Consider the following 15610-nt stretch of genomic DNA (forward strand, 5'->3'; position numbering starts at 1 on the left):
TTACACTGATCACAGATGCCTGCGTGCAAGCCTTCGTTTACTTGAGGAGAGCAGCCCGATCCTCCACCCAGGACAGGGGCTCCACCAGATCATAACAGGAGAAATGGTCATTCCCTGGCAGAGGGGTCCCAGCCCTTCTTTTCCAGAACTAAACTCTCCATCAGAGTTGAACCCACCGACATTTTGCAGACACTATTTTTAATGTGATGACGAGTACCATCCACATCTCATTCACATTTGGAAACTTTCATATCCTTTCTCTGGCAAAGGAAAGATGAAACACTGCCCAAATCAACAATCTCTCTCTCTCTCTCTCTCTCTCTCTCTCTCTCTCTCTCTCTCTCTCTCTCTCTCTCTCTCACACACACACACACACACACACACACACACACACACACACACACACACACACACACAGTGCTCTAGTCTGGTTGGAGTCCACTGCCAGTGGAGAAAACCTGTAATTCAAAGCAGTGAGGATGCCCATTCTGTATCAGAAACATACCCATACCAACCAGCTTCAGATATGTTTTTAATTAGCATGAATAATAACTACAAATATTTGAACTGGTTGTTAACATTTCAATAGTTGGTAGGACCCCTGAAGCATATACACATGGCCTGATTTTTCCCCTTGAAACTGGGGAAGACCCAGGAATGCGGATCCTGTCTTCCTTGCAGGGCTGAACAGGGCCAACTTCAGATGTAGGGTGAAGTCCCCCACTTACCCCCACTCAACCCCACCTCTATGGCTTCATCCATTTCAGTCACTGCCAGGCCTACAGACAGGACAGTTGGGGTTGCTAGTGAATTAGCAATGACAGGAAAATGCAAACATCCAACTCTCATGCCTGGTCAGCAAGAGCTCACATACGTCCTCCATAAAGCCTAGGGCCTCCTTGGGCAGCATTTTACCTCTGTGTGAGCCCTGCTAACCCTCCAAGCCAGGTCCCCTTAGCTTATTTACAGAACCCAGGTACAGGTGCTGCTACCACAGAAGCTGGTGGATACATGAACGCAATCGAAGCACCCAGAAACATGCAAGGGGACAGTGACAGCAGCCGCCTGGGAGTGGCTATTACTGACACGGATGAGAGCTCTCCCGTGCCAGCCACAGCAGTGTTTGGACACCCCACTCAACCCACACTGGGCTTTCTCTGCACCCGCATACCTTCCTAACACATCCTATCTGACTTTTGGGCCACAGCCCGTTTCCAGGGCTGCTGGAAGACGCCTTGCTTAACGCAGCTCCCAACTCTCAGAGGCCCCCTCAAAGCTTTTAAAGCTGGCGTAACATGCACAATGGCAAATGGAGAACCGGCAGCAGAAAGATCATTTACAGTGACTATACAAACAAGCTAAATGAAAGACTTGTGTTCAGTCATTAAAAATAATAATGCTAAACCCCGGGGGCTGAAATGTAGAGCTTCAACTTCGTGTGAGGAAACAGAAAAGGAGTGTGGTTATTATCCCAATAAGATAACATGCTAATTTACTTAGTAGGCAATTTTAGAGTATGTTCACAGTGAAATCTCACTTTATCAGATTATATGAAAAATAACAACCACAAATAAAATGCTCACTCAAGCCTAGGGCTTCTGTAAGATAGAAATCACCATGTGGGAGGCCAGCAAGGGGCCGTTGGAGGGAGCTGGCCCTGGGAGACTCCTCCTCAAGTGCTTGCCCAGGCTCCTGGACCAATCTCAGGTTAGAATAATGTTATCTCCCCCACACTTTGCAGATGATGCCTAACGGCATGACAACAGAGAGGAGGAAAGGTCTCCGGTCCTGCCTACCTGAAAGTTTCTGTAAAGTAATGAGTACCGACAGCTTGGGGACTGTCCCCCTGCGCCGCCTGCCTCCGCCTGCCTCCACCTGCCTCCGAAGTGAAACCACCAGGGATTGGCAGAAGGCACTTGCCTGACAGGGCCAGGACAGCCTTCCTCCTCCATGACAGCCCGGGCCTACCCTCTTCAACTTGACCCACCATAATTCCTTCACAAGGCAGCCGCGAGGCAGCTGACGGCGGCAGCTGCAGCTCCTAAGCGAGATGGATGGAATTTTCATAACTGGTTCCCCAAGTTACATTTTACCTTCAAGATAATTTATGAGCTGCTCTGGAGCCTTGAAGAGACAATATGCTTGCCATAAAATTAACTCTAACAGTCTTGTAGGTTATAATTAACACTGGGGGGGTAACACCAACTGGCCGAAACACATGGTATAATTGATGGTGAAGCCGGGGACGCAGGAAGCTAGCAATGTGGTGATGGCCGTGCACACACCCAGCCCAGCCCAGGCTCTGCCTTCTTGGAAGCATCATCGCAGTCACCTTGCAGACCTCAGATCCGGGGACAGAAAAAGCCAGAACGGGGCAAGGAAGGAGCTACAGGGTTTGTTGGCAAAACCACGGGGCACGTGGGTGGGTCCACAGCCCAGAAGGGCACCAAACTTGGAGCTATCGGGGAGCTAGGCAGTGTACTTAGAGCTCAGGCCGAGCCTCACAGGGGAGCCTTCCATGAAAACATGACTGCATTTTAAAACAAAACAAAAAAGTTTCTTTGCCAGTGAAGAAAAGGAAACATAAAAAGAGAATCCAAGTTCTAGAAAGGTCCTCCCAGGACTCAAGGTATACCCTCGGAGGCCCATTGCATGGAATCTCTGCCACAGCTCAGGCATATCTCAGGAACCAGCAAAAGTGATCGACTAAACATGAAGGTTTATTTAATTACAAAGTGCAGGGGTGAAGACCGAGGAGGCTAATCAGAAGTCATGCCAATCACTGCATTTTTTCTGACTTGGCAAGCGGTTCCTGTCTGTGCCTGAGGCCCGAACTGCCTGACCGCCACCTGAGGAACCATGACCACACCAAACACACTGGACCGCCAAATGAGTTTAATGAGCACTTTTAAGGTGGCTGGCCTGATTTTTACTTTTTGATTTGTTGTGTTTTTGTCCCAGGACAAGATATTGGAAAATTCTGATAAATGATGCAACAGTGTCCCCTACAGGCCAACAGTACTGCTCTCCTCCCCTCCCCCAGTCCCTTCTAAACCCAAAGCCAGTTAAACTTTTATCTATAACCTGGAATATTCATTATAGAGTAAATTTGTAAAATACACTGGGGACACCCCTGAGATAGAATAAAATTACTATTCTTCACATGTAGTAAATTGTTTCCTGGATATAAACATACTGTACAGCTGATGACTAACCCGTGATGGAGCAGATAAATCACTACCCTTTCACCTTAGGGCACCTGCTCAAGTCAGCCTTGATTAACACAGCCCCAAAATTACTTGACCTGGAGGATGTACAGATTCTTGGAGGCTAAACTTTGATGTTCTCATCTTCCTCCTCACCCCTACCTTCTGAAAAGATTCTAATCAATATAAAAGAAACAACACAGCTATAAAAGGGAGAAACTCTCCAAGATTAATGGCAGCGAGATTCATACAGTATGGGCTGCAGACAGCTGCCTTCTGGAGAGATGCTTTCCCGGCTGGAAGGCGAGGTGTGTTCAGGTAGTAGAGGAAATATGTATTTACAGATACACGATTGCTTATCTCCACACTGGGAAAGATCTGCAAGGACTGGAAGTCCTGTTCTGTGAGACTCAAGTCAACACACTAAGCCATGTGAGTGGCTGACAAAGCTTGGTCATGGTGCTCCTAGCAGTCCAGCTGGGCAGGCTGGCTTAAGTTTCATCTCTACTACTGACTAGCTGTTGCCTTGGGCGAGGTGCTCTGCATCCTATCCTGTCTTCTCATCACAGAGAGCACTGAAAACTCTGCCTGGCACTTAGGGCGTTCTCAACTAGTGCTAGCTGCTACTATTGCTAACATTGTTTCCATCCCAGATTTCAAGAAAAGAATAAAGAAAGCCATGCCTAAGCTTGCTGCTCTCTAGAATCTTTTGTCAGAGCTGGAAGATGACATCTGCCTTGAGGATCATGTGGATCAAGACATTGTTTTAGGTGAAGTTGAAAAAATCCAACCTGTCTGTGAACTGCCTAGATACCTATGGCCAGTTGCTAATAGGACTCAACCTGGATCCCAGACCTACACCTGTCAATTCGAGGTGACAGTGTTTATCACAAGCCCAGACCAGGACTAGCCCAGCTTAGACTTGCTCTCTCCACCCCTTCAGCAGCATTAAGCCTCCTTTATGAGGGCAGGATTTTGCATCAGGACACTTTGTCAAAGGAGAGGACAGTTTGAAAGAGGGGCTGAGTTCATTCTTTGTTCTTTTGATCTTAGTCACTGTTCTACTGCTGTGAGAAGACACTGTGACCAAGGAAACTTACAAGAGACACCATTTTGGGGGGGGGGCTTGCTTACAGTTTCAGAGGGTTAGTCCAGATCAACATGGCAGGAAGCATAGCAACAGGCAGGTAGGCATGGTGCTGGAGCAGTAACTTAGAGCTTACATTTGATCCTCAAGGACGGAGGGAGGCAGGGAGGGAGGGAGAGAGGGAGTGAGGGAGGGAGAGAGAGAGAGGGAGTGAGGGAGGGAGAGAGAGAGAGGGAGTGAGGGAGGGAGAGAGAGAGGGAGGGAGAGAGAGAGGAAGAGAGAGAGAGAGAGAGAGAGAGACAGACAGACAGACAGACAGACAGACAGACAGACTGACTGGGGGCCTGGCATGGGCTTTTGAAACCCCCAGTGACACACCTTCTCTAACAAGGCCACACCTCCTAATCCTTCCTAAACAACCTACCAACAGGGAATGAGACATTCAAATACATGAAGGTATGGGGGCCATTCTTGTTCAAACCACAAGATGATGATGACGTGATGATGGTTACAGAATACTTAGTGTGTCAGGCACTTGTCCTAGGTGTTTTACAAATACTCACTTAAGTCAACCCTGCGCAACAGGTCCACCATTACCACCTCCCCACAACTACCCCACCCCACCCCACCCCGGCAAACAGGAGAACAGAGGTTCAGAGGGAGTTAAGTAACTTGTTTAGTTACAGTCTTCAATTGTACCTTCCCTAGAGTTATGGAAGATTATGGAGCCAAGATTCAAACCCAGATAATATGACTCATAATCTACACAGACAACCACTATGACATATTACTACAATTTGTTCTAGAAAAAAAAAACAACTACTTTGTTCCACATTCAAAATTGAGAACAAGAAATCTCTTGAGAGAGGGTAGCAAAGACTCTATCCAAGGACCCACATCATTTATGGTTTTCTTCTTCCTCCATCTTATTCTCAACGACAGGCAGTTTTCCTACCCACCAGCAGCCAGCACATCTCAGCAGAGGAAGGGTAATCCTCAGAGGCCGATTTCCTGTGACTCACCTAAGCAGAGCCTCCATCTTCCTTCCCTGGGACCTGGGTTTCCATGAAATCATGACTCAGTCTCCTTCTGAGTATTTATTGTTCTATGTTACATAATCCAGTTCTCCTAATCAACTGTTACTCATCACTATTGCCCAAGGGCCTAGGATAGCACCTAGTAGCAGCTCAGAACTCAATAAATATTTGCAGAATCTACATGTGACTGACATCAGTCACAGCAACAATAACAACCATTGACACAGGATTGTGCATTGTCATCCATAATCCCAACATCTATGGCTCAGGTGTGGCTTTTCAAGGTCTCTCTTAAGGGGATTTCCCAATACAACACTTAGACTGAACTTACGTCTTTCTTAAAGTGAAGGCTTTAAAAGTGGCAAATGTCTGGTAAAGTAACTTGGAGCCAGGGAGCAGGCAATCAAAGGGGCAATTAATGTGGAATCCCGAGGCTGGTGCTCCTGGGGATACTGGTGTCCTGTGGGGAACTGACAGGCGTGAGCCTTTCCAACTACAAAGGAGTTATCACAAGGGACCATTTATGAGGAAGATCGGACAGGACAATTTGCTCTCTTTAACCTGAACGGGACAGCTCTGGTTCAGTTCTCTCGAGCGCTCTTCACTCCGCTCTTCACAGTTTACAGACACACTATGCAGGCTTCCACTGGGAAACAGCGCCTGCCAACCCATGGCCGCACGCACGCACGCACGCACGCACGCACGCACGCACGCACCCACCCACCCACCCACCCACCCGCCGCCGCCCCCACACACACTAGAAGAGAAACTCCAGAAGAGAGGCCTCCTCTTCAGTTCTGTTCACCGCTGTGGTTCCAAAGCCTGGAGCAGGCCTTGGGAAACAGCCTCCAGAAATATCTGTTGAATAGATAAATGTGTGAATCAATATTTTCTCAAGAGCTAAGAAGCACTGCCTATAAGACCAGGCAACAACGAATCACAATCAGTAACCTGACAGAGCTCCAGCTTACCAGCCCACGTGCTGACTCTATTAATAAGATGTGCAGAAGGCAACTGGCTTCTGTCCCCATCAAACTCTTCAAATAATGATAGTAACAATGGCAACAACAGTAACAGCACTGCCCACCTGAAGATAAGCTGCTGTATCTTGGACCAAAGGTAACCCAGCTCTTCATTCATTTAGTCCTTGCTCTACATTCATACAATGTTTCAATCCCTACACATTTACGGGGGGTTTACGGAGTTATCAGGTTTTATGGAGTGATCTGGTTCAGAGACACAGAGGACATTCTTTTGCTAAGGGTGGCAGATAGCAGAGGCTGTAATTACTAAAGAAGAACAGACACATTAAAGAAGAAAAAAAAATCAACGCACTGATTGATCGGCCAATACCCCCGACCCCCGTCTCCTCATGCCACCCGGACAGCACCCACAGGCCACAGATTCATCTATGGCAAAGGACAGTGGTATACGAACTCATGCTAAAACTCCTAGTGCCCAACTAACTAACTGCCCAAAGAATCAGCCACTCTGGAGCATGAAGGACACTATTAGACATAGTCAGAGGATGCGGTCACAGTCTATCTCAGCAGGTAACTGTCTCAGTCTCCCAGGGCACCCCTGGGGTTAGTGATGACACATATCGTTACCACAACTGGAACATGAGTTATGGCCCAAATGGGAAGTCACCGAGGCGCAGGACACCAGCAGGTAACTAGGACAAGGGAGCTGGCCAGAGCAGCTGGAACACTTAAGGACTTACAACACCTGCAGCCGGGAGTGCTATAGCATTCAATAGTCTCTTCCACGGTAGAAGGCCCATCGGCCGCAGCCTGGCTGAACCCAAACCTCATTCGGAGGCATGACCTTCCAGAGGCCTCTAGGGCCTGACCAAACCTCCTCATGCGCCATCTTCTCTTTGACCCAGGGCAGGAAGTTACGAATGGCTGGCTCAAGAATGAGACCTTGGTGTTTGTCCTGGTGCTAGCAGTCCCTTGATGTCTTCTCCCCCAGCTAGCCTGTGTCCGAAGCTTTGCGTTCAAGATCCTGCCTCCTTCCAGCTGCAAGTATTCTACCCTTGATAAGGTCAGAGAAGTAACTCATGTCATTTCCGGTATTAGGGCTCTCCCCTCCCCTCTAAATTCAAGGTTCCAGCTCAGCAAGGTTAAGGAAACACCAAAAGAAATGCAAAGTACTTAGAAACACAAGCATGGGCTGGGGAGTATTTCTTTCAGGCAGTCAGAGAGCCAGGGACCTTGGCAGATGCCGGGCCCACATGAACAGTTTCTAGCCCCCTTGCTGGGATAGGGCATTATTACAATGGGAGACTGTTCAATGCTACAACAATCCCAGCTGCTGGTGTTCTAAGTGTCAAGGACGCCAACAATATTCTGTTCAACCTGTGCTAGAGAAACAAGTACAAACACTGAATCAAGTCAACAGAGGAGAAATATCGCTCAGTAGCTCTGTGTGTGTGTATGTGTGTGTGTGTGTGTGTGTGTGTGTGTGTGTGTGTGTGTGTGTGTGTACACCCATGTGCATGCATGAGCATGTTATGGGAGATTGAATCCAGGGCCTTACACATGTTAAGAATGCCTACTACTGAACTTCAGCCCCAGACCCATGCCTTTTCGTAGCCAACCGGAATATGCACATGAATATTCAGAGGTGTATTATTTGTAATAGTTCCAAATGTAAACAACCAGATGTCCAACAGCTAATACCTGGGTAAATAAAATATGGCATATTCATATAACAGAATATTATTCAACACCAAATAGAATGAAGTACTTACATATTATGACATGGATGAGCCCTGAAATTATGCTAAATGGAGGAGGCCAAATTTGTGTCTGCTTACAAAACTGTTCATAACAGGCAAATCTTTAGATACAGAAAGTAAACTGGTGGCTGCCAGTGGCTGTGGGGAGAAGGGAAACTCTGAAGTGGCGGTTCCCAGATAACAGGCTTTGTTTTGGGTAGGGAGTATGCGGCAACCAGACAGTGTGATGACTGGATAGCCTGGAGCAGACACTTCAAAAGTCACTCACTGTGTACTTCACAACGCTGACTTTTAGATCATACAACGTTTTATTCTCTTTGGATTGTATCTCAAGTTTTCAAGTCCCCTAATGACCTTGCTTTTCTCTTATTATTGTGCTTGCTCCTCAGACAGCAACAAGTTAAGGCACTGTCTGCCAGTGAGCAGTGCTGCTCTCTGTCAGGTGCACCCCCTGCCCGGTCAGCCAGATCCTTTCCTGCCACACCCCCGCCCCCCAATACACAGTCAAGTCAAAACCAAAAATATGCTAGTTTGGGGTAATGTTTAGAAGCGTTTTGTGTCTATTTTCAATATAATTTCAGTCTAGGTGAGGCTTCTATTATGCAGACAATATAGCTCAGAGTCAGAGTCTTCAACACCACAGAATACTAGTCTTTTAGGACCTCGGCGATGTTGGCTGGAGAGATGGTTCACTGGTTAGAGCACTAGCTGCTCTTCCAGAGGACCTGGGTTCAATTTCCAGCACCCAGATGGCAGCTTATAACTGTCTGTAACTTCAGTTCTAGGGAACCTGACACCCTCATGCAGATATACGTGTAGGCAAAATACAAATGTATATAAAATAAAAACAAACTATTTAAAAAAAAAAGACCTCCACGATGCCATTCTTTGATGAGCAGGTTACAGAGCAGCTCCACACTCCTCCTGATTGCCTTCCACCGCCTCTCTAGAAACCTGTGATATCTCACCCCCAGAGAAGGCCCGGAACAGGCTGCAGAGCACGCCATCGTAGGAACAGCATCGTGGTCAGTAGTTTGTACATAGTTAAGCATGCAAAATATACAAACAGATGCTCACTGAATGAAACCATTCTAGTCTCAGAAAGCAGAGGGTCATGATGTGCCCGTCCTCTCTGCAGAAAAGAACAGAGCTGTATGGTGTCCGGCATCACACCGGATGCAGGGCACTGCACATTTTGTGGAATGAATGCTGGAGGACTACACTTTGCTCACTGGGTAAACAGTGCATCTCTTCCAGAAAAACTACAAAGTCTTAGTCGGCATACAGTGCCCAGGAGCCATGCACGGACCCAGTGCCCCAACACGCAGAAGGGCCATATGCTGAAATGGACACCCTTCTCGTTTTGTTTTGTAAAGCATTTTCCTGAACCTCCTCACTGAAACTGGGCAAACAAGCAGACACGGAGCGTTTGAGAGTCATCCTGACATGCTCAAGTCATGTCTCATCCCTGAAGCTGAACGTGGGTAATTATGCCATCAATGCCTCAGCATTTTCAGCACTCTAACTGATGTGCTGGCGATGTGTATAAGATAAACAAAGGCACCGATTTTAGATTTTCTCTACAAAAACAAATCAGGCATGGACACTGAACTGTACCTTTTCTTTGGTGGACTTTTCAAATGATAATTCCTTCCCCTGTCACCATTAAATCTTAATCCATTCCAGCTCCTTGCATGGGTCATTGAGTCTATATGTACTGCTGTTATTTTAAAATGTTTCCCCTTGGTAGGAAAAGAGGGGGAGAAAAGATGTTGAGAGCCAGATGGGCCTCTTCACAGTTCATTTATCAAACCTAATACGCCGGGCTCCACCCTCCTCTCTCTCACTATTGCAGCTAAACTTCCATATAATTTGGTAATCATTTTCATTATCAGACAGTGACCCAAAGCAGCCGATCCTGGGGTCCTCAGTCCCTGCAGCTGCTCTTTTTCTGCCTGCTCCTACAGTAGACCCTAAGAGCTTCGGATTTTATTAGCTGCAGACTGACCTCTGGGCTGCGGAGGTCAAGAAGGGGTCAGATCAGAGGGCTTGCCCAGTTCTTTAAAAGCTATAACAAGCTGTCCATCAGGCAGAGTGGACTGTATAAACAAAGGCAAATCTTCAGAAATTCGGTACCACTTCTGTTAACACTTACCCGGCATTCACACGGTGCTCCTGATGTACTTTGGATCATTCAGCTCTGGGGATGTGAATAGACAGCCCTAATAAGCCTATTTGGAGAGGGCTGTTTCTAAGATTATCCAGTTTGAGGAAGGAAGCCCAACAGCGCTCAGATGTGCCTCGAGAATCACAGGCTTGTGTGACACTGTGACAAACTCAGTTACCCCAAGTCACTGCGGCGCTGACACTTTCCTCAGCAAGTTAAATCACAGGGAACATATGCTTTTGGTTTCAGACATGTGGAGTCCCAGACAATGGCTCCACTCCTGGCCTGAGAGAGGGACACTATTTTATGACCAAGTTACAAGTTTCACTGAAAATGTTCTCTGGAGAACATGACGGCAGATGAACCTGCTGAAGGAACGGCTTACGATGGTGGACTGGCACTGAAGATATGCCAGGGGGTGTCGGGCTGACCCGAGGTTCTTGAAGTTGTACAGTTCAATGTGTATTATGAGTTAATTAGAGACATCTGGATGCAACTTTCTAAAGAAAAAATTCTCCTATCTAATCTAACTAGTCCCTTGATAGCTTTGATGAGGGTGAAGTGCTGTAACCGACTGCTCGGTCTCTGATGAGTGTAATTGTTTTCTGTTAAAGCACAGCGGGTTTTTGTTTTGTTTTGTTGTTGTTGTTTTCTTCATGTGATTCCAAAGCGCACAATAAGCCCATCTTTAAAAACCCAGGCAGCAGGGAAGAAAAAGCACTCTCTGGGATGTTTTATAACTTTTACCACCACCCACTGGATGGCCAGGCGAGGCCTGGCCTGTGCCAGACGCCGGGCAACGCTTTGATGAGGAAAGAGAGGGCTATGGTGACCGTCTGTTTATCCGGCTCATATGGATGAGGCTTTGAGATAGGGCACCGAGATGGGAGACATCAAATGGGGTACAGAAGGCTGGGGGAGGAGCGCGGTTATTTAATACTCTGAGGACACTCTGCCTTCGGAGCTCTCAGGACACCGACCTCTTGAAATTTTCTTTCAGGTGTTTGGTTTTAAGAGGGTCTGCTCAGTGTCAGCTGCTAAGCCCTTCTTCCCTCCGTCTCTGCCACAAAGGACTTGCGAATTTGTGTTTCAGATGCTAGACTACATCAACTTCAACACTGGCTCCAGCTCCTGATTAAACTGTTAGCAGTAAAGGGCCAGAAATGCTGAAGCCAGACTCCTTTTAAACAGGCCATCCCGGCCTTGCGGTCTAATGAGTTGATGTCATAGGAAATTACTGCTAACAAACTATAGGCACCCAACAAAAGACAGCATCCTGGTGAGCGTGCACGCTGAGCTGGGCTGTCTTTAGAGAGGGAGTGTGGGAGAGAGGCCACAGGGGACACATTCTTCTCTCCTTTCTGTCTCACAAGTAGCACTAGGGAGAAGACAGGAGTTGGCAAAAGAGAGAGAGAAACCTTTCTGGTGTCCAAAAGCGGATAGGCCATCATTTAATAAAATATAATACAAATAGAATAATGGTCCCTTTGTCGCTGCCGTTGAAAACCCATTTACTATGACTACAATGTGAGGAAGGGGCAATCCTGAAAACTGTGAGACTCCCCTTAAGCCCAAGTCTGAACCGGACAGAGATCATGCAGCCCTGGAGGAAGCAGCCTTCTGACACCCATGAGAAGCAATAGCTCATGCTGTCTTCCTTGGAAAATGCTGCTCATGTCTCATCCCTTTTTAAACACATCTATTTTTATGATTATAATTACTAGCAAAGCTATCAATTATTGTAAATTCTGCTGTATGAAGTTTTAGAGAGTATCATGGCTATCAAGAAAATTGTTTTTTGACTCCCAGGCACATAGAATTTCTAGGCATCAAATAGAACCATGAATAAAACACAGTATCATCTTCTGATTCCTCTCCCTCTTGTGTGGAGATAGATGAGAGTTCAGGACTTCTACCAGCTATGCACATAGAAGAGAATCCCAGCATTTGGAGGAGGCAGCTCTGACCTCTCAGATGTCAACTGTTTTCAGCAAGATAACCCTAGACTTCCTCTGCAAGCACATTCCGTCAGAACTGATGACTTACACAAACCTTCCACCAGTGACAGCTTTTCCAGTCACAGGGAGCTCCACGCACAAAGAAACCAGGCTGACGCAAAAGGAATCTCTACTCAGCCAGTTTCTAAAATGAGACCAATAGATACACTACTTCCAGTCTGTCCCTTGCAGTAACAGTGGACTGGGTGGACCTCCCAGGCATCTGCCTAACTGGATGGCAAAGCTAGTCTTCAGACTGCTGATCGGAAAGGGCACTTAGGCATCAGGCACTTCAGCTGCATTATGCTCAAGATGCAAACCTGCAGGATAAATGTTACACTCGAAGAGAACTCATCCACACATATGGACGGCGTCGGGCACCATTATAGTTGACGAGGTTACCATGGGCAGGAGGGCCAACTCTAGCAAAGAATGTTTGCAGTGTGCTTCTTTCCGATGGCCCCACAAATGAGAGAGACAAGCGAGCCGGGGCGGGGACACGACCCCCACCTCCCAGCAGCACAAACCTGGCATGCCATTCTTTCCTCAGGTTCTGGCGCAGGGTGAGCGGGGCCAGGATGGCAGCCAGAATTTCACTCCTTTGTTCCACAGGGAGGCCCTCTCCTTTAACTTCACGAAGCACAGCATTTGTCTAGAAGAAATGATCCCCAAAAGAGAAAGAAAAAGTGAAAAATTAATAAGAAAAAAAAAGCCCATAAGCAAATAAGGACAGTAAATCAATGGCTTTTTTATTACAGTTCCCTTGCTAACAAATCAATACGGTAAATGATGGTCAAAAATGGCCAGCATATATTCTGGGTTTAATCAATGTACATGGCACACAGGGCAAACTCCAAAGCACCATTGCCTAAAGAAATGTGTCCAGACGCTATGCATTCTCACTCTCATTTCCTCAGCACACCAACCATTTTTTTCCCAGGGAATTGCCTACCATGAGCTATTATTAGAAATGATTTTCGTGGACTGGTCATTGTGAGTTGTTTGTTTTGCCTTAAATACAACAACAACAAAAACAACAAAGGAAAAACAGGCACTGACTTTCCCTCTGTTCTGCCCCCCCCCCCAGCAGAGGCTTTCTGCATGGCCCCTCTCATCTGAATCATTACATTCAATTTCTACCCACGTCACAGGTTGGGGGGGTGTTATCATTCATTTTCCTTGCTTGTTGCAAAGAAGGAAATAAGAGCATATTAACCAGAAAGAGCAGCATATCTCAATAAACATCTTTAAATTGTATGAATATTACTAGTATTTATTTACTCTTAAATAATCTTTGGTTTTGCTTTTAGTTATGTGTATTTGTGTATGCTTGTGTGTGGCCATGTGCAAGTGAGTGCAGGAAGGTGCTGGATCTCTTGGAGCAGGAGTTATAGGTGGTTGTGAACCACCTGGCATTAGTGCTGAGAACCAACTCACTTCCTCTACAACAGCAGTATGCACTCTAACTGCTGAATCAACTCTCAAGCCCCACATTTATTTAATTTTTACATATTTACTTTTGGGGTCTATGTCTATGTATACGTACTATGTGCATGCACGGGAGTTATGAATATTGATTCTCTTCTATCATGTGGGCCCCAGAGCCTGACTCAGGTCATCAGGCTTGGCAGCAAAGCACCTTTATGTGCTGAGCTATCTCGCCAGCCCCATGAATGTTATTTTAATTTCAATCAGTATGAAATCTGTGGGGATTCTAGAGCATTCTTTTGTAAACACTAGTGTACCCAAATATAAACATATATCAAGTAGAATACAAGTCAGAAATATCTAGATAGTTCCAAAACCATGATGAAAATGAAGCTGGTTTTCCTCTGAATTTATAAAGATAGTTGTTAATGGCCTGGCCAAAGCAAAGGTTAGCAGGACTGAAGCATCCTGTGTCCCCGCTGCTCAGCTCACGCCTTCCGTGTCTGATGCTGATGCAGCCGCTGACTTGCAGGGAGCACAAACAATTTGCTTCTCGTGGAACTTGAAATCCACCTCTCTGCTCCACTCGGGTGTTCTACAGCATATACTTATTATCCCCGTCACATCTTGAGGAGGGCCCAGGAGTGTTTACTGTGTCTGTTGCCGACACCGACTCCTGTGTCCAGCAACAGACCTTGATTCCCTTAGGGAAAGTCCTTTCTCTTATTGCTTGTGGCCATGAGGACTGTCACATCCCTATAAGGACATGAGCCAAGTCACTCTGACTCTTTCATCTGGTATGTAAGACTCTTGAGAGTATGACGCAGAAAGGCGTGTCTTCAGAGGTGACCCATCATGTACCTTAGCACCTAGCACACCTTGTCTTTGACACGCCTTGTTTTTCCTGAGCATCCTGTCCGGTCTTTCTTCTCAAATCATCTGAGTTGCCCATATCTTTTACATAAAGCCTTAATTTTCTAACTCACCAGAACCTATGTCTGATGCTTAGACTGGAATCCTCCGGCAGGCACAAAGTTAAGGTAGGAGACAGTATCTCCACTGTGATAGGTCCTAGCTGGGATGAGAACCCTGACTCATGCCTCTACGAGCTAGACTTGCAGGATCCTGGGGGATGACGGCAGGGGACACTCAATCAGCCTCCACAGAAGTAATGTGCCAGTCCTCCAGCCCGGAGAGGAAGCTTACTTTCTCTAGACAGTTCCAGTGTGCGATCTAAGATCCAGCAATGACATGCCCCACTTAGGGCAGACAGAGGATAAGAATGAATCAAGCAGAGGTTCCCTGAAGAGAGTATGTGCTCTGGCAAATGGCCACAACTGGGCTCCTGTGAACTCTGCCATTCGGAGATGCTGCCACATAAGGGCCAAATCAGGAATTTTCAAAACAAAAAAACCAACCCATTGGCAGGAGAATATTAAATGTGAATACTCCTAGTTTTGTTCATGTTGGAAATTCACTAACTTTTTTTAATATCATGTAGGCATAAGAAATATGGTGGGCTAAACAGAACTCAGGCAGCTGCTAGCCTGCGGCTTTTAATTTAAAAGAAGTCTTATTTCAGAATGTCTTACTCTCAACAGCTCTGTCCCTTGTCTGGAACACTCTACATCACACAGGTGAAGTTGAAATCGGCCTCAAAAAGTCACCTAGTGTACAACCATGCCCGTGTGTACACGATACTTCACCGAAACCAGGGACAACAGACACATCCAGTCGGCTCCAAATATGGGGAAAACAATTTGTAGAGCATCTTCAGTGTGCCCTCACCTCTACCACCATTTCAACTGCGTTCAGTAGCTTGTTTTGCACACACAGTGAGGAGCCTCTATGAGGGGGAAGAGAAGGCATGTAGAAGGAAGCTTCACAGAAGCAGAGGACACTGTCGCGTTTACCACCATTTCCCATTAACCACCTAACCACTCAA

At 46.5% G+C, this 15610-nt stretch overlaps 1 protein-coding gene across 4 annotated transcripts in view; it reads right to left on the minus strand.

Moving 5' to 3' along the window:
* Fto (FTO alpha-ketoglutarate dependent dioxygenase) overlaps positions 1-15610 on the minus strand; it is a 362019-nt gene that overhangs the window by 135061 nt on the left and 211348 nt on the right. For all 4 annotated transcript variants that reach the window (XM_006984039.4, XM_076571713.1, XM_042277320.2 and 1 more), the window contains exon 8: positions 12765-12889. In XM_006984039.4, coding sequence (XP_006984101.1) covers positions 12765-12889 — 125 coding nt within the window. The remainder of the gene's footprint in view (positions 1-12764; positions 12890-15610) is intronic.

This window comes from Peromyscus maniculatus, chromosome 5 (assembly GCF_049852395.1).
Source record: "Peromyscus maniculatus bairdii isolate BWxNUB_F1_BW_parent chromosome 5, HU_Pman_BW_mat_3.1, whole genome shotgun sequence".
In the NCBI taxonomy this organism is placed as follows: Eukaryota; Metazoa; Chordata; class Mammalia; order Rodentia; family Cricetidae; genus Peromyscus; species Peromyscus maniculatus.